The sequence below is a fragment of the Ptychodera flava genome, chromosome 10 (genome assembly GCF_041260155.1).
Source record: "Ptychodera flava strain L36383 chromosome 10, AS_Pfla_20210202, whole genome shotgun sequence".
NCBI classification, from domain to species: domain Eukaryota; kingdom Metazoa; phylum Hemichordata; class Enteropneusta; family Ptychoderidae; genus Ptychodera; species Ptychodera flava.
Window position 1 is genome coordinate 30,671,867 of NC_091937.1, and position 20,421 is coordinate 30,692,287.

At 37.9% G+C, this 20,421-nt stretch overlaps 1 protein-coding gene across 1 annotated transcript; it reads right to left on the bottom strand.

Moving 5' to 3' along the window:
* Window positions 1–540: 540 nt before the first annotated feature.
* LOC139141606 (uncharacterized) lies at window positions 541–19,619 on the bottom strand. Its single transcript, XM_070711199.1, has 12 exons — window positions 19,320–19,619; window positions 16,886–17,033; window positions 14,747–14,883; window positions 12,405–12,540; window positions 11,504–11,599; window positions 10,906–11,036; window positions 10,210–10,313; window positions 9,619–9,778; window positions 8,116–8,214; window positions 3,634–3,792; window positions 1,995–2,090; window positions 541–1,290 (listed from the first exon to the last, which is right to left on the bottom strand). Exons 1-12 carry the CDS (start codon window positions 19,617–19,619, stop codon window positions 1,213–1,215), a joined length of 1,644 nt encoding a protein of 547 aa, XP_070567300.1. The 3' UTR covers window positions 541–1,212.
* Between the last annotated feature and the right edge of the window lie 802 nt (window positions 19,620–20,421).

Below are 20,421 nucleotides of genomic sequence, written 5' to 3' on the forward strand. Positions count from 1 at the left end.
TTCTCACAAATGGCAAAATTCATGGTCATTTATCTCACAAACGAGCGCGGTGACCCCATATTTTATCACACATTTTGATAATACTTACAAAGGAGAATCCAAAAATTGACAATTTAGAGAAATGACATTACTTTTAATTTTACCGATCATACATCCTTAACGACATATACGGTCCAGCGATAGCGAGTGCATAATTGGAGGCTCAATAAACTCGTCAAAACCGAGTTTTATACGGGTTGCTGAGGTGGTTTATTGCTACTATATCATAACAGTACATTGAAATTCTGGAGTAAAACGTCAGAAAAGGAATGTTTTTCTAGCTGAGAGCTCGCATGTGTTCCAACTGTGCTATACAATGTAGTACGGTTACTTTCACGTTTTGGTCAACCAGATTAGATCGCTGTATTTGCGCTATCAATATACTGCGACGATATAACCATCAATGAGAGCGCCCTCAGACGAGCACTGATTTCCACCACAAGAAGATGTCGCCCAGAGTTCTTCAGTTGTGGCTTGTGTGCTCTCACCAAGACCTCATTTATATCAATTGAATGTTATTTACCGATAGACGTGATGTACAAGTGTTGTAAATATATAAAATTAGCTGAAAATAAGTCGTAAACATAATTCCAAGAAAGACACGTTAAAAATTCAATTAAAAATGTTGAGCACGTATTTTTTCAGCCTCTGTGTTGTTTTTTTTGAAACATCATGTTTGTTCTGCTTGCCTACTTCAAATGCTTGGTATTCTGCCGGTCAACCTATCATAAACACAGATAATTCTTATCGTTATTGTTGACAGATGAATCCACAGTCTGGAGTTCAATACCATTTTCGACAATAACAGGGTTCACTGTACCATGCGCAAGCTGAATACTAGGTATTTCATCATGCTTTAGGGTCAAACAGGAAGCTGCGGTTCGCACACGGAGCAAAATACTAAGGAAGTACTGTCAAAATTTACAGCTTCTGGAAAATGAAAGTTTCACAAAGCCCGCATGTACATAATTATTATTTTATGCCTGTGTGAATTCTAAGCCGATGAGCTTCAAAGGTCTAGCTTTAATCCAAAAACACTGAAGGGGAGAGTCGAGTCGAGGATCCGAGAAGTGAGGCTCTAAAAGTTCAAAGGTCAACTAGTTCTTCAAATATTCGTCATCAGGTCATCTCACTTTGTCGTGTTTTTCTCCGCTATTCTTCTTGTCTTCGGGATCATTCTGATTCCTTCAAAGAAGGTTTAAACTTGTCCACGTAATATTTCAGGAAAGCACGAGTTCCTCTTGCCCCATTCTATGTTTTTAGAAAAGAAGTAGTCATTGATGTGACAAAGTAAAAGGTATACAGTCACCTGTAATCTAAATATGCCCATATACGGTCAGAGGGGCGTTCCTTGGTATCCAAAATACCTTGTATAAGGGCGCTATTTTTAAAAAGCGGCCACCCGCTTAAAATCTGTGACTAGATTTTCTCTTTCCATGGTAACTGTGGCAAAATTGGAACAGGTGACAGTATACCTTTAACGAGAGCATTTAAGAGGAAACTTGGCCAGAAGTCAGGAACAATAAAATTTCTACTGTCTATTTAATGAAAGGCGCATGTATGACGTCACCCTTGAAGTTCTATTGACTCACTCTTTTTTCTGTTAGGGTATTGAGATAAGAGCAGGGCGGAACACAGAATCTTACAAAATCAAACGGTTTCATGGGAGTTTAAGGATAAAATTAGTGATATTTAAAAACATGTGATGTGGCACATTTTCTTCGGTGAGCAGCATACGATAGATGCACAGACATGTAATCTATCTGTCCGTACTATCTAATATTCCGATGTTGATGTAATTCTTACCTATAGTATCTCTGGTAATAGGGGACACTCAGAAAGGAGAGACAGAAATGTATTCACTTTTGCTCAATTTCATGTTGTGCCAGCCTACCACTGCAAACAGCAAAATAATCCGAAGACTCTTTAAAAATAAATGTGGAAAAAACACTTACCTGTATAGCGAAGAGTCTGTCTGCATCTTCCATAAAAAAATCCGTTCCTTCGATATAATCAAGATAAACACCAATCGTTCGATCTACATCGCACTCCTTTCAGAGTGGAAACAAGAAAATAAACTTTAACCGATGGTGTAAGGCGTGCTGTAGTAGATATTAGGAGTTGTAGGAAGCATTATGACATGCAATTTTTTTGCGTTGTCAAATTTTGAAAAAAATGGTTTTTTTTTCTGATCTCACTCAGCATGCGTACTAAATTTCAAACTTTGTACATTGCTGGCATGAATGTTTGGAAATCATATTGGTTTCATTGTTTTTCCTTCTGTAATTTTTACTCCAGAGATTAATCTTCCACCCCTTATTGCTTGTGGTTGCAGGCAAAGGTTTGCGCTTACGCATGAGTGTAGGTCGTACAACAGGCTGATAATGGTGCTAACTACGGGATCTTTTGAGACTTCTTCGCAGTTCAACGGAAACTGAAGCAATTGGTTGTTAGCAATTTTCAACTGTGTTGATATACCATCTACTTCGTTCCAGGTGACAATCTATAGATATCTTGGCAACACAAAATTCGCGCGAGATCTCGCTTAGTCTCACGAGAACGGAAAAAGTTTCTTGATTTAAATGCGTTAGTGACAAGCATAATTGTAGTCGGGCGAATGGTCTTCTACCTCGAGGGTAAATAGTCCTTGTTTGGGCTATAATGTTTTTATTTCATGCCTCTCTTACATAGTTTTCATTCCAGACATTTGTGTTATATATACAAATGACAATCATATGCTTCAAAGTTTATTGCCATGTTAGACAAAAATCCGTTGAAAAACTATAATGAGTTTCATCATCGTAGGGCGCATTGATATATTTAAATCACTCTTATAAGGTTTATCGATTTTTGTGCATAATTTTGTAAACAAATTCTTTCTTCATGACAGTGCGTAATTTTGTCGAGCTCACTCTCAGTCAAATGATGACTATATCGCACGCGATGTCATCAACAAGTTACCATTGAGTTCCGTGGAGCGAGAGACGTTCGATATACGAGCCATGTAATTATGCCTGTAAGATTATAATTTTTGAGTTTTTGATAAGATTGCACGAAGTGAAGTAGGTTATGCTGATGACGATCTTGTTTGCTTTAAATTGTCCTCTTCGTGATGGCTGCTAAAAGTGAAGAAAATGACGCGAATGATGACGAAGATGGTAGTAAGGGTTGTGATGAGATGATGATGATGATGATGATGATGATGATGATGGTGGTGGTGGTGATGATAATGATGATGATGATGATGATGATGATGATGATGATGATGATGATGGTGATGATGATGATGATGATGATGATGATGATGATGATGATGTTGATGGTGGTGGTGGTGATGATGATGATGATGATGATAATGATGCTGATGCTGATGCTGATAATGAAGATGATGATGATGGCCATGACTTTCATAATGATGCTGGATGCTTCTGATGCCTCACCTTATATCGGGACATCGATGTCATTTGGGAAGATGGAGGCCAATAATATCATACAAACTGGGGATACGATCATGACGGAAACAGTCAATTTATCATCTGCAAGACAGGCATTAAATATCGAGAAATGTCGAGAAAATGTCGAGAAAAATCATACCTTTGTATTGATCTTTTTCACATTGTACAGTAATGTTTCCTGCACTGCGTTCAGATAGTCAACAACGCTGTCGATTGGGAGTCTTCCAAAACCATCCTTTTTGGTTTTCAGAACCATTCCTTTCCGTTCACAAAATGTCGAAAGTTCATATGAATCGATCTACAAATTGAAAATAAGGAAATGAAGATAATATCAATTTTTGTTCAGCAATGGTAATGATAACAAGGCAGTATTGCTGAAGGCAATGAGTACTTGGGCCGTGATAGAGTAATTTTGAGGACAATATATACTACTATTCAAATATGGTCTTGAATTTCCTCCTGTCAATTAGGCATTTAATTAACTGGTTATTAAACGAAGCAATGGCATGACAACGGCAAAATATGTCTAGCAACTTTTGTGGAGTTTGAGGCAGGGGTTCTTTATTTATAGTGAAAATTACTTAAACTCCTTAAATATTCAAATTATAGCAAATTTCTTTTGTTCTCGATGGTAGATGTCTAATATTTAGATGGGCATATTTAGATTTCTACCCCATAGTTATCCCTATATACCAAAAATCGGACATCCAGCTCTTTTGGCTTGCTCAGAATTAGATATGCACATAATTAATGAGGTACAATATGTGGTGTCATAAGGTGTCCCATCATACCAAATATGAAGGGTGTAGCACTTGTGGTTACTGAGTTGTGGACAAATATATCTATTTGAGGTCAAAGGTCATTGAGGTCACGTGACATTTTGTCAAAATAATTGTATTGCTAAGTTATTCCTATATACCAAAAATAAGACCTCTAGCTCTATTGGCTCGCTCGCTTGAAAACAATCTCATAAACCTGGCCATATGGGCAACTGTGTATGGGCAGCTGGATACTTGACTTCCCGGAGAAGGCGAGCTGTCACGTTCAAGCTCAGGATTATTTGTCGATCAAATTTCAGTAAATTACCTTACCTAGATGAAATTTTGTCTATAGGCTGAAATTTCGCCGATTTTGACGAAATTGCATCGATTTTTCAGGTTCATATCCGACATTTTTGAGTTTTGAGTGCAGACAGAAATAAGTTTTGAGGCAACATGGCTGCGACCCCATGTTGACCCCGGTATCTGCTAAAGTGCGGGTTGCGGGCTGCGGGTTTTTAGAATTATGGCTAGATTTCTAATATATGTAATATGGCATTTAGTATATAAGAAATAAAACCTTTAGAATGTGTCTATTATCAATAATGATGATCAGGTCTATCGTACAGTATCCCTTTTCCTGCGAAGTCCATATTTCACCATCAGGTCAAGATGGTTAAAATTAATGAAACACTACTATATGGTGTATTTTAACGTAATACTGTATATTTGAAGGCTGTTGAAAACATCAATGCTGTAAACTTGATTTTTGGACTAAAGATGCTATAACAGACCAAACCAAATGGGTGAAAATACGTCATGTTTCTGAAAAAATCAAAATCTGCTAAACTAAAAGCGGCGATTCCGAGGACCAATTTATTTATTCCGAGCTGCCTGGCCATTACAAATAATTAGGGATCTGAATCACTTTTCTTTCTTGCCATGGATGTGAGTGAGAAATATACGTAATACCAGACTGACAAAAAAAAATCGCGCCTCGGAAATGTCGCCACTTATCGCGGAATGAAAATTGTTTACATTTCTAGTATCAGGCCATAGGAAGTAAATTCTTTGTAATGCATCCATTCACAATTCGGTTCCAGGGCAACTCATACAGAAAATTAAACAATGCCTAGTTAAATGCAATGCATAAGGAAAGATTTGACTTAAAAAAGCGTAGAAGTGATGTGTATTGTAAATGCCGTGTATTTTTCATGAAATCTTTAAAAGAAAAAGACGTACAACAAAGGACTTAGTTTACTTTGCCGTTTCGGTTCAAGCGAGGTCGCGACCTCAGAGAACGACATTCTGCTAACATTTTACGCGAGAATTTCAGTGGGAAAACACGCCGGTGCGTTGCCTTATTTTCAGGAATCGATCTAATAGGAATATTTTTGGATGAGTTTGTGTTCTGCAGCTCTCAATAATTTATCTCCTAATATCATGAAGGTATGACTTGCACCTGCAGTATGATAGTCGCTCCATGCCGGTATGCCCCCTTCAAGCATTTGATCCAGCGTGACTTTGAAAAGTTTCCTAGGACTATAATCGTGTTCACCACAATAAAATTATTTGAAACGGCGTTGAAAACGATTTTGAAAATTGTGCTTTTATCGGCGGTTGAACTAATCTGAAGTGTGAGAAGGGCGAAAATGATATAAAAAACATGCATTTTTTCATGCCCGCAACCCGCAGCCCGCAACCCGCAAAATAGCGCATCCGGTTGACCCCTAGCCCTGCGTACGATGCTATGTGCTACAGCTAACACACAGCATCGTACTCAGGGCTAGCGAGATAGAGTTGCCGACATCGACGGTTATTTACGAGAAGTGAATAAAAGACTATCATTTTTGGAAGCGATCGAGTAGCTGAGGTAGGCTGGGATACGACTTGGGCCCAAGAACGCTGAATTTCGGCAGTAATTTGGCTTTTTACGTGAAGTCCCAAAATGGATTTGAAATCACCGACCCTACGTACGGGTCTTTGCAGGGCTGTGGTGAGCGGGGCGATTAGCTGTAGCGGAACACACAGCATCGTACGCAGGGCTAGTTGACCCCAAGTGAAAATGTGTTCGCGATCAAATCTTCCTATATTTTTTCAGAATTTTCGACAAAATCATTGCTTCTTAAATCTTTTGTAAAATATAAAATACTAAAATAAAAATGCGATGTGCCATATGTCTCCAGATTTCTAAAACATCGTTCGTTGACCGTTCGACGGAATACTCATTTCGCAAACTTGTGACGCAGTTGAAATTCAATACGAGATCATTCTAGACCCTCTAATGAGACGAATCATCTAGACCCCGGTTCTAGACATCCTCCAAATTATCCAACCATTCGCGTTAGAGTTCAGCTCGCTTAGAGTATCATAACATTCTTCGGCCTTCGTTTAGATCGACCCTAATCTCTCCATTTAGGAAATAAATACACAAGCTACCTCGACAAAACTTCGTGCACCATCCAGGACCAAACGCACTACAATCTGTCTTGACGTCATCATCTCCTTACATGGTAATCGGCATACCGTATTTTTTAGCAAAGGAGACACAGAATACGTCGGAATATTCAGTTTCAAAACGTATTACATTGTGTGATGTTGTCAAAAAAAGGTAATGTTACTGCAGTGGTATAAATTACAAAACACAAAAGTTCAAATCAGTTTATTTTGGACTGGCTTTACCCAACATTTCATATTGTTTCTTATGCCAGATTTGACCACGTACTTACTGGCGACCCCTTTACATGCAAATTTTGTGTCAAATGGTGTGTTCTCCTGGAAAAACAAACGTACGATTTCTATATGAAGGAGGCGAAATTTGCCCTCAAAACTCGAAACCACCCCTTTATGGGGTGTACCTAGCTATTTTGAACGAGCTTCTCGAATCTGCAGCTCTATTTCGAAATGATGGTCTGGTTTTCTCAGCTCAAGGATAAGTGTTCTCCATCGCTGTGGCATTACTATTCTCAACTGGGGGTACAGTTTCCAGTCGTGATGTTTTTCATTGTGTCCGGATATAAAACCTTTCCTTTTCAAACTTTCACTTTGATTAACACTAGTCCACATCTTGTCAGCGATTAAACATGTTTCAAGTTTAAATGTTAAATTCTGGTCTCGAGCCCTCCTGTTCAACCAAACTGAAATTACCCCTCCCACTTTGGCTCGTCCAGTGGGTGTAGCAAGGGTCGTGCCATCGCCTAGGAAACGGAGGGTGCATTAATTGTTGCATTTCGATGCACATTTTGATTATATTCAGAAGATTTTGTGGCAAAAACTCAGATAGAGAAGCATTTATATTCACATCTCACTTATTCATGACTGGCTGAGAGCAGCACTTCCATTAAGTTAGCATCATTACGCCATTTATTATGCCAAGAAAGATGAAGCCAAGACATTTTGCCCTCCCTGGTCTCAGCCAGAAATGGTTATACCTTACAGAGTTTTTTCCCACGGAATGAAAACAAATGTACTTGGGCTGAGGCCCAAGTACAATAAGAAGAAGACTCCATAATAATGTCTTAAGAGTCAAGAATCAGATGTCACTGTGCAAATTTTCCAAGCGAGGTAAACTACAAAAATTACCAATAGTGACCATAAATCGACGAGGGAAGCCGTCATTATTATAATTATGGTTAGCATTTTATGATTATTGAATAATAATAACAACAACAACAACAACAACAATCATAATAATAACAGTTGTTGCTGTTATTGTTGTTATTGTTGTTGTTGCAACTGCTGCTGCTGTTGTTGTTGTCATAATTAATGTTTATATTGTTTTGGTTCTTGCTCTAGTTGCTGATGGTTGCTGCTGTTGTTTTGGTTTTTATCCGAAAGCGTCCGTATTGTCTTTACTGCCTTACCTTGCCGTCATTATTTTTGTCCAACATGTCAAAAATCTCCTCCAAAGTCATTTTTTCTCCAAACAAAATGGTGACATCCTCTTCTGTAAAGGTGCCATCCTGAAATTTTAAGAATTCAATTTGGCATTTGTGAAACTACAGCGTTCGTATGATTTACTGGAATGTCGATCACCTTAACACGTAGGGGCCATCATTGATTTTCGCTTGCACACTCACACGAAAACATGCGCCCCAGTGTTACTAACGTACATAAGTGAACATAGCTGACACCGCTCTTTTACCATATTTGGTCGTATCACGATTACGCTATTAACCTAGCGCTGAGTTGAGTAACCGTGGCTACATTCAAATTTGCCGTGCCCGAGAAAATATAATATGTCGAACTTTTATGATACTTTGGTCTACCACTTAAGGGAACTCAATCGAAGCTAATAAAGTAAATGAAATTATCACCGGCCAATTGTGAAAATCTGAATTTTATTTTACTTAAAGAGTTAACACAAAGATAGCCACAAATTTGAATTGCAAGTGTCGATAAAATATTGATTAATTTGTTTCTCTAGTTCCTTATTTTGGATGATGGCCCCTGTTTTTTCCTCGTGATTTCGAAAGGGTGCGTTTAAACTTTCCTTAGTGAACATTCGAGCAAAAGTTTATGTATTTCAATTTCAGGCACACTACTACCTAAATCTGATAGCACGTGATGTATGCCATTTCGATCACTGTTTATCCGCTATGATATTAGGTTCAAGGGGTATAATATTCAAGAGATCAAAGACAGACATTTTTGCTCTCTCCATTTTGTCAGGCCCAACGTTATCAATTTTGTATGTATATAGAAACGGTGTGGTAGGACTATGGTTATTCGGAAAGATCTTCACGAATGGTAATATATTTCATCTATTTGTTTCTGATCTGATACTTAGGTCACATTTTGGGTCGTACTGTTAGTGATACACTATTTGCACCAGTAGCATAGTATAACACAGGTGCATGATTAATTTCTCCTGGTATTGCGAAAAAAAATGTCAATTTGCTTTTTTTTCCAATGCAATACACCTACCAACGCCCAAATCATCACCTTATGCACAGAACATTGATTTTTTATTACCAGCACATGTTGTGACAAAACTGTGACTGTGACAAGCTTTGTGATAGGGCACCACCATCGCTTGGGTGTGGGTCCTTGCCCCATTTCTGCCGCTGGCTGTGCTATGCCCACGAAAGAGATGCCTTTTCATTAGCACTGCTCAGTCGGCGGTGGCAGGGCAGCAGATATTGCGAAGACTGTGCTTCTTGGCATGTAACCAGTAAAAACATGCACGTGATTGCCATGTATACCTACGGTATCATTACGAAAGACTTGTATGAGAGGCGATAACAAGTATCTCCACATGAGCCCGGTCAGAAATATTTTAATTTACTGTTTATTTTTAGTGGAAACAGTAAAATATCACTTTGCAAAATTTTCTTGGTCTTTCGAAACATGTCTGGTATAACTACCTTTTCAAATGCCTCCATCAAACTACTTTTTTCAAAGGGACCAGAAGATTCGCCGAAGTCATTGTCAGTCAATATTTTGAGGAATTTACGCAGAGTATCGGTGACCTTTTGTAGGTTACGATCGACGTCTTCTTTTTCCGTCACATTACCCCTTCGTTTCCTGACAAGGGAAAGAGTAAACAAACAAACAAACAAACAAACAAACAAACAAACAAACAAACAAACAAACAAACAAACAAATTCCTATTAAATTCAAGCATAACGCGCCTCGGGGACTTCTGTGCTGGTCGCTTAAGTGGACTTTTCATGAAAATCGTAAGTTTCACGCCCCCTAGAGTTGACACGAAGAATAGCGGCCATTTTGAATTTCAAATATTGGTAAATTTTCGATAATTTGTTTCCCTAATCCCAAAATTTGCAAGGTACTATCAGAAATGTCAAAAGTTTCAGTGTCAAGCTTAAAAATTACACAACAAGATGACTAAAATTCTACCTTTGTACCTATGTACTCCCATGGAAGTTTGAAAGGACACACATGTCAACGATAAAGGATATCTCTATGGAGTGTCAATATTTTAGCAATGAACTCACTTTGTCAGCGTTGTATCCGGTCGAGATATCGGCTGTTCGCTGCTGAAACATTCTCGTCTCTCTTCAAGAAGACGATCGTTGACCTCATGGTCACTATCAGTGTACTTTATTCATAGAAGACAAAAAAATCAATGAATTTAACATTAACAGTTAAAATTTTTAATGAAATAAGTGATCAATTTATTACTTTGTACTAGAAAAGTAATTTGTGTTATATATATATATATATATATATATATATATATATAATATATATATATATATATAATATATATATATAACCGGGAGGGCACATTGTACACATTTTGTGTGTGTGTATATGTATATATATATTATATATATAATAAAACACAAATATATATATATAAACAAAATTATATATTTGTGTTATATATATAATATATATAATTTTTGTTATATACATACATGTTATATATCATATACATATATAAATAGATAGGTATATTAATATGTATATATATATGTTTGTGCAAGTAATACGTAGGTATAGATAGATGTACAGAGAGAGAGAGAGAGAGAGAGAGAGAGAGAGAGAGAGAGAGAGAGAGAGAGAGAGAGAGAGAGAGAGGTTTTCGTTTTATTATCATATATATGTACACGTTCATATTACATTCAAAATATACAGGATGTATAATTTTGCGTAGATGACATTGGTACTCGGATAAATGCTCTTACCAAAAGAACACCAAGAGTATTGCTGTTGAATTCAGTGAACCTCGTTTTAAAGTTCTGTTCGACTTTCTTTTCATCGCCGTCGCCAAGTCTCACGAGGAAGCTGTCCTCTCTCTTCATCGAGAGCCACCAACCTTAAGAAAGTGATTGAAATCCCGTTCAATGTTTGAATTGTGTGTGTTCAAATATGATTAAGTTGTTCTTGTGTACTTTATTCAACGTTTCGAAACTCAATTAGCCGTCACTGTAGATGAGCTTTCCAGTGTATTCACCGCCTTGAAACATAACTTTTGCATTCCTCTATGAAAGCCATGGCGAAATGCCAAGTGTTCGACTTGCCAGATACAGATGTATGAAATGTTCGATGTCCCTTTTTCACCTGATTTTTAGTAAAAACTAGAATTCTCAAGAAAATCTTGCGTACTGTGCACAGTACCAGGTGTTGCCATAGCTAATAATTTATGTTTCGAGTAGAAATGTAGAAATAGATTCATTTTTATGCGGAAGATGCATTTTTCTATATATGAAAGTAACTGTAATGATAATATAATAAATCTCTCACGAATCTGTCTCAATGGCCGCCGATTTTGCAGAGACTCACCATCGTAACAATGTATAGGAAAATTCACCAGCATTCCTCCGTCCACGAAGAAGTCGGTGTACTCTCCATTGCACCATCGTACAGGCTGATACATACCTTAAAAAGGAGTAAATAGAATTCATGCATTCTGCCATATGACTGATACTAATGCAAAATAAACGTCAATTCAACTCATGTCTGCGTTGAGTCATTTATCGCACGACTTGGGCAAGCGAAGAATACTTGGCGAACACTCGACAATTTACGAATCAACACGACTCTACGGGCCAAAGTTTTACTAACTATGGGAGAACCCCTACGAAAACGTGCCAAAAGAAAGATTAGACCTAGGGCTAGTTGTTGGTATGTACTTATTTTATTCTCACACAGAAGACACGCAAATCACACACAAAAAACAAACGGAAAATATGCTGGTGCACAAGTGATGTGTTCGTCACCCACTCGTGAAGTAAGATCGAAACTGAATGGTTTGTTATTGAGAGACATTAGTCAGACGTAATTTAATAGTTTTGCATCGAGAGTAAGAAAAGTGGGTGAAATAACGCAGGTAATATTTCGAATGATATAATACCAAATCATCATTGATGGCGCAAGTAGAGCGATCTGATTGGTCGAGATGTAAAAATAACCGTGCTATATTCGCTATTTAGCACAGTTGGAACAGGCGGGAACTCTCACCCAGGAAAAATTTCTTGTTTTTATTTATCTCAAGCTAGAATTTTAATATACTGTTAGGACATAATATGAATAAACCACACCAGCAACCAGTACATCATTCGAGTTTTACCAGTTCACTCCATATATGCATTCGCTGTCGCTCGTGCTCTTTTATCGTGAACTGGTCAAAATCTCGCGGTATACCCGTCGCTCGGAAAGTTTATTGCTTTAATATTTCTCTGACCTGGGATGGAGACAGACATGCGCACAGCGACCCGAATTGGCATATCTGGCGTCGTCTTCACATGGCAATATTGCACATCCATTTGATTAACATTGGTGACAACTACGCACAATTCTTTGCCATATTTCAGGTAAGCCTACAAGAAAAGGAAATATTTATGTACAAATAGAGGCGCCCTTCGCAAGAAACAAATATTTATTGTGTTTTTTGGAAGGTAAGATGCAAAATGGCGCGAACACTCAACTTCTGAGTGTCAGAAGTGTAACCTCCACAAATGTAATAATCTCCACAAATGTATCAACCACAATTGTAATAAAATCAACCACAAATGTAATAAAATAGTCAACCATAAATGTAACAACCCGCAACCACAAATGTAATAAACAAATTAACCATAAATGTAATAAAACTCAACCATTAATGTAATAAACTAACTTGCATATGTGATCATTTGTTTATCAATGCCCTGAGTAAATAATAAATTTAATAAGACTAGTGTAATGTTATTGCATACTTTCCTGAAACTAGGTTTCCTTTCCGAAACACAGAATAGAATACTTTGAGAACGCTATCAGAAAACGGCGAGGTACTGATCAAACTGTTAGATAATGGAAGTGGAACAGCAGTTCTAGACACTGATAATTACATAATAAGGAAGCGTCAAAATAACTCGTCAACCAGTGATACCACACAAAGTTTATGACAGATGACTCAGAACAAATAACAGAGAAATATAAAACCTTATAACAGAAACTTACGACACAAAACATGTTGACGAGAAAATGTATTTCAATCTAGTAAAAACCGATACGAACACTACCTTGAACACAGTAGAACAAAATTAGAAATCCTGGCATCCCTAGTGAAGGAACAAACTTCAAGTGGGACAACACAGGAATACAGATAATCCATCGATTATTCCACACAATTAATCCACTGAAGACGAATTTGAGGCAATTGATTAAGAAAGTACGGCAATGTTCGAAAAAACGGCGTTAAAGGATCGTAGTGTTATACAGTCTTCCCAGTCTGGAGTAGAGACTACACTGACATTCAGATTACAGCTGTGTCTCGCCATTACAAATCAGTTCTATACACAAAACAGGGAAACGTAAAATACACTTTCAACTATGCAGAACACACTAAACGCAAACAATTAAGAAATGAATAATGTGTGGAGTTGCTTTCCTTATTACATAGATCAATATTTAAGGGCTAATTCCTCAATTGCAACGACAAAATAGATACATTACATTTATGGTTGACAAGTATTACATTTATGGGTGATTTTTTTATTACATTTATGGTTACCATTTATTACAATTGTGGTTGGTGTTTTTTATTACATTTGTGGTTGATTTTTTGTTACATTTATGGGCGATATCACATTTATGGGTGCATTTTATTACAATTGTGGTTGATATTACATTTGTGGAGATTATTACATTTGTGGAGGTTACAAGAAGAACCATGGCAGAGTAGATGTTATCGGTTTCCATTCATAGCAATTAAGCAATAAATAGAATTTAAATGATGTGCCATCTGGATTAACCACACCTGTTGTGGGTGATCTGAGGATCTCAGAGGAACGCACAATCTTCACATTCACAACATGGCTGCTGTATAAATCAGGACGACATGGCACGATTGCGCCGGACACTTGTAGTCCTATAGTGTATTTAGGAAGGCTTCTCCAATGCGGATTTCACAGAAGCGTTCAGATGCTTCTACGTCAGACCTTGGAATGTGACTTTGGTGTTGAACTTTGAAATCCTAAAGTTTATGCTTCAATTGTGTATCCCTACACCCTCGGCTAGTAAAGTTTAACATACACTAAGAAAGATATATTATAACATCAGGTTCTTATCAGAAAAGTAATAATGGTGAATTGTCTCTGAAAATGCTATGTCATGCTTCGTGCATGATAAGGTGAAGAAGACTGTATCAAAACCACGGTTTATAAAGATCCTCAGTCTGAGAAATTTAAAACGTAAGAAGATCAGCTTCTGCGTTTACTCTCAGTGAACAGAATACAGTATTTCCCTTTTGCACAATTTTGACATAAAAATTTTATAAGAAAATTTTGTAACGCATAATCAAATGGCAACATATACGTCAATACCTCATTCACAGTCACTGTCATAAACGATTGACGTCAGACGCGATTCTCTCGTTTGGCTCGCAAGTGTCAACAATAGCCTGCAAGGCTTTGCGAAAATTTACTTTCAGTTGTGGATCGAAGAAAGAGACGGTGGCCGTTCAGACACAAATCGGCCCGTGCATGGTCGCCTTCCCTTGCACTTCGTGACTGGTGAGTGCCATAAATTTTATGCGTGCAATACCTCTCTGAATGTAATGTCCTTGTTCCCAGTCTTCGCTTCGAACTTCTGCCCAAGCCATTCATACATCGTCTTTCCCGGATTCCATCCATAGTTGCCGACAAAGTTGGGAAGTAAACTCAAGATGCCACAGGAATGATCTGGAAAAAGAAATGCAAAAACTGTTTTCTGATTGAAGGAGCAATTTTTGCAGATATGCAACTCCCTAATCACGCACTAGAATATTGTAAATCCTTTTTTCTCGAATAGGCGCGAAATTTAGTACAATGACATTAGATCACATATGGCATCTAATTTTAGCGACAGGCGGATGTCCACTAAATCAGTTCCCCATATGCTATACTTACATCTACCATCGAGAACAATAGAATTTTGCGTGCGCTAAAAAAGCCGTACGGAACGCCCGTTCCGTAACACGTACGGCTTCAAGGCGCCTCATTTCCTGCGGCTGTATCTGCGCGTTCATTTTAGAACGGTTTCAAGGGACCCTTTGGACGAGTGCCAGAACAAGTCTCGCGCGCGCTCTGTATACGTACGTACGTGTGTAGTGCACACACTCCAAAACTTGCAGAAGCGCGTCAGAGATAGCGTCCCACACTGGCGCGATAAAATCGGAAGAAGCGTCAAAATCGAATGACATGGCGTTCGACAGTAATTATTCACCTAGGGCACAGTCCCTCCACCCACTCCCTGGGTGGAGGGACTGTGCCGTAGGCGACTTTGAGCCACGCTTGCATGACCAAACACAACTTATATTACGTATTGGGGTGTTCAAGAACACTGCATTTTATTGACAGTTGTACTTTATAACTTGCTTGCTCTTTTTTGTCAAACCCATTCACGTTCTCGCCTTTCATGTGGCAACAGAGGGCGAACTCGCTACCAAAAAGACTGCCGTTTCGTTAACTTCTGAAGTTTCAAGCCGACATCATATGCGCCCGTCTTCACGAAACACGTTGGTGAGCGAAATAGTTCTTGTGGGTAAATATACTATTGTGTACGTTTGTGTCACAATGTGCACCTGTAAACTCAAAGCCAATTCTGATGGCTTTTCTATATGTGATGACCATTTATGGTACTTTTAAGAAAGGAACTAGTATAAAAATGTTACTGCGGTAAAACTATGCAATAAAGCTTGAGAAGGACAGTCCTCTATTTCACGCCACAAGGCTATCACACTTTTATAAGCTAAGAGGTCTGTCCCTTTTGTGCTTGCAAGAGCTGTTGAAAAATCTAGTGTCGATTAAAGAGTCAAGGTGAATGCCTTTGTCCTCGTACTCTGATTAAGTCACTTGCAATCTCCTTGACCGTAAAGTGAGTTTTTGGAAACATTTCAATGCCATCGGTATTGATCATAAACTGACAGTGAGTGTTCTTTTGAAGTGGTATTATTGATATATCTTATTTTGATTCAAAAATCCGCACTTGTTCTTGTTAACATTATTTATCCAGGGAGATGATTTGATTACCCTTCAGTTTGATGTACATGACAATTATATCCCGTTAACTATCTCCGACTATCGTGTGTACTAAGTGTTTTTTCAAAATCCGCTAGTCAATGTAATTTTAAATTCCGTGTCACCACAGTGTGGAGTGCCTCACGAATTGGAACCAATTAAACAAACAACTATGAGACGTCTGTATACTCTCACATGTGAACTACAGAGGGTGTATCAAAAAGAATGTTTCGTGTGAAGTTCACTTTTTCTTGCTCACCTTTGTTGTGATTTGTATATTTTTACATATTTTCCTGTACGAGCCCAAAAGAAAATTACTGAAAGTTAATAGCCCTCTCAATAAAAGTGTATATGGAGGTTATTGAATGTATGAATAAACAAACAATAACCAACAAACAAACAACAAAACAAACACACACACACACACACAACATACATACATACATACATACATACATACATACATACATACATACTACATACATACATACATACATACATACATACATACATACATACATACATACATACATACATACATACTACATACATACATACATACATACATACATACATACATTAGAAAATAACGCGATGATTCTCTTCCAAGCTAGCACTTCCAACGCTACGATTTCGTTGTATTCTCATTGCAAGGAAGAATATTGAAAAGTGACTATGTTCAAACCTTCCAGGTAGAGGTCTCTTTCCTCTGCTACCATCGGACAAACTTCGTCCGGCCCGTAACACACGGAGAGAAGCGCCGCCGTAATGCTTCCGATACTGGCACCAGCAAAACGCTTGATCTTCGGGAAAATACCGGTACTCGATAACACCTAAGAAATACCAAGATCAAAATACAACAAGTTTGAATTGACTCTTCCCACTGTAAGTAAGTAAGTAAGTAAGTAAGTAAGTAAGTAAGTAAGTAAGTAAGTAAGTAAGTAAGTAAGTAAGTAAGTAAAGAAGAAGAAATGGATGAATGAATTATTCTGTTCCTGCATTTATGACAACGAGTGGCTCAGTTATGAGGGAAAGATTCTAGAGAGATGTAAATATATATATATATATATATATATATATATATATATATATATATATATATATATATATATATATATATATATATATATAAAAGAGAGAGAGAGAGAGAGAGAGAGAGAGAGAGAGAGAGAGAGAGAGAGAGAGAGAGAGGGGGGGGAATCGTTTTCATAAAAATTACATTCCTTGTATCTATGACAACAGGTAGTACAATCAATCGAGACTCTAGAGCAATGTAAATAATACATGACACGCGCGTTCACATAGCAACACGCGGGCCCAGATACACAGATACACGCACAGCTACACACCATGACCTAGGGAACATATCAAGCATTTTGGTTGCCTGACACGCATGTATGCGATCATCAGACAGGTAAAAACTATTTTGCTTCCAACTCATATGTTCATACTTATATATTTTGAAGTTGGGTCAAACGACTTATATGATGGTCGGTACGACGGAAGTCCTCATTGACAGATAAAACTTGTTTTTGTGAGCGACATATTTGGCTAATTCCATGATATTGACATGGCTTATTCCGGTCGATCCTATAAACAACAAAACTTATTCCTACATATAACTAAGGAGTGCAATATGTGTGTACCAGAGAAACTACTTAAAATAAATGATAAATAAAACTGCCAATATATTGCCATGTTCCATTGTCGTCTCTCTTCCGATTAATATTATCGCTGCATCTCCATCTTTCCGTCCTTTTTTCTCCCTCTCAAAAGAATGTAAGAGATTTGACTATGTCCACAATATATCTTACACTACTGATACCCATTTCAACCACCATTGTTGTCAAAGTGGTGTTTTATCACAAAGGCGCCGCGGAGGTCACCAGATGGACGAGAAACTGACGATACTGTGCACAGACTGCGACTTCAAACGACTTTTTTCCCTATATTAAAAACCAAATCGAGGCTGTATCAAAAGTCTCGCGCTTGCAGATGTGACCATTACAGTTTATTATTTGCCATGCGCGGGCATTCTACGGTATTTCTTCACAATAAGCTGACTACTTACATTTTGTACTATTATGAGTTAGGAGTATTCTTTAGGTATTATTCCTAATTCAGAAATACAGTGCTTAGAAATCACATCGCAAGATTGAATTTCGGTCCAATTTTGTCAAATTTGTTCGTCTATCACGCGCAAAATCACGATCGTAATGAGAGACTATTTGAACTATATGTGGATACGTACATATTAATTAAAGACAGCGGAAATGTCACTGTTCATTTTTGTCAAGTTTTATGCCTTTAAATATTTGAACGAAGTAGGGCGTTACGGTAGTATGCGCCTCGAAAGTGAAAAACTTAAACTTTTGCTCAAACTTTCCCGAATGAAACTTTCAACCATTCTCTTACCAAATCAACAGTAAAAATCAGGGGTCACCGTGCAAAGTTACTGGCGAAATAAACTAACCACAATTTTGCGATATTTGAAATTCAAAATGGTCGCCATTCCTGTGTTAACTCTAAGGGGAAAAATTAAATTTTGGATATTCGAAAAACTATTAGGGCAAAAGTTTTCTTTATCCTAGAGCTTTAAAGTGAGCCCCACAAGTGGTAGATCAGATAAGAATTGTAGAAGTTTGAGAGTCCGACTGTCCCCAAGGCGCGTTCTACCTTAATTGATACCCCTCCCCCCGCTAAAGATATTCCAATCTCATTATCCACCTCAACAATGATTCATAACAGCTCTAATCTTGTTATTGATCAGTAATGCTTTGAAGGTAAAAGTATCAAAGTACACTGACAAACAAGAAAACAGAAAATTAAGCCGATTAGAATAGATGCCGATGACAAATGACGAAAATTTTTAAAAAAGTCGTACAGTTGGTAAGTGGTATATGCCTCGGGGAAAAGGCGACGCCCAAACCATCAATCTGTAAATTAGCGAGCCCTTCTTTTGGCGAAACCGTGACGAAGAAAGGCGCACATATCCCAAGGGAACAAAGACGCTCCACAGCGATTACGATAAAAGTCAATACATCTGCAGTAACCATCGTCAAGATCTAGTACCCACAATATATTATCATAATCTTTGCGGCGAATTATCCATTACTCACCTTTAACGTCCCGTGATAAGCTACGCCCTTTACTCCACCGCCTTCGAAGACTAAATTTTCGAATGGGTACTCATATTTCTTGAGTTCATCGTCTTCTGGGACAAGAGCGTCTTCGAATTCCACACGGAATCGCCGTCGGTGCTGGACGAGCCGGCACCCATGTCTGCTGATACAGGCCGTGTCCACCGCAAAGACTGCGCCCGGCGCAAAGTCTGACAGAAACGGCTTTTTGCAAACTGCTGGGGTCCGAAGTGATGCTCGTTTAATATACCTGGACTTCAGGGTGCAGTAAAACACCATCAATCAGTTGTCATTTATTTTTAATGTTGCGACATACTGCATCCTATGTTGGTGACGAATACTCTTTCGTGCATGTTTTGATTATTTTTAGTGATCTGTCCATGAAGCAGATGTCGATTCAAAGTGGCTCATATAAAATACATTAAGCCTAATTTTGTGAATCTTTTTTAATTTTTACTTTTTACGTCAACCTCACATATTTTATTATAGGGCAATTCTTTCTCAGACAAAGTATACCGACAAAATATTATGCATGTTAATATACAATTGGCATAAAAATTGGAGGAGAGCTAGAATTGCAGCGAGGTGCATCATGATACAGAAATAGAAGTGATGCTATTAAGACCTCATATTTTCTTCTTTTCTGTTTATAGTTCTGTATTGTTGTGCAAAGTGACATTTGAAAACATGGGACATTCGACATTATGCATATTTTGCTTGTAGCCAGTCATGACTCGCTTTGTCTTACCGTGTGTACAACTGGATTTTACACCTGGCCATTTTAATTCACAAATCTCCCATCATCATTTTCACACAGAAAGACAATAAGTTGTACATTAATTTGATCAAACTAATTATGCCATATATTGGATTGATATTCATGACAGTCAGAACCGATGGTTTTGTTCTGTGTTTCACTTTTTTTACCGGAAATTCTCCACTATAGTTTTAACGCGCTGAAGACAAAACCCACGCTAAAATGTTATCTTAACTCTAGTGTAAAAGGTTCACGCCAGCGTCTAATGTTGAGACCTACCTGCGGTAGATAAATCGATAATACTTGATTGTATTCGTTGTCGCA

Bases quoted from the DNA above. Each gene is read 5' to 3' on its own strand.
- LOC139141606 (XM_070711199.1), bottom strand. From the start codon at position 19,619: ATGGTGTTTTACTGCACCCTGAAGTCCAGGTATATTAAACGAGCATCA. The intron at 10,314-10,905 runs GTAAGAGCATTT...CTATGAATAAAG, and splicing joins ATACTCTTGGTGTTCTTTTG to TACACTGATAGTGACCATGA. The intron at 9,779-10,209 runs GTGAGTTCATTG...TTCCCTTGTCAG, and splicing joins CCGGATACAACGCTGACAAA to GAAACGAAGGGGTAATGTGA.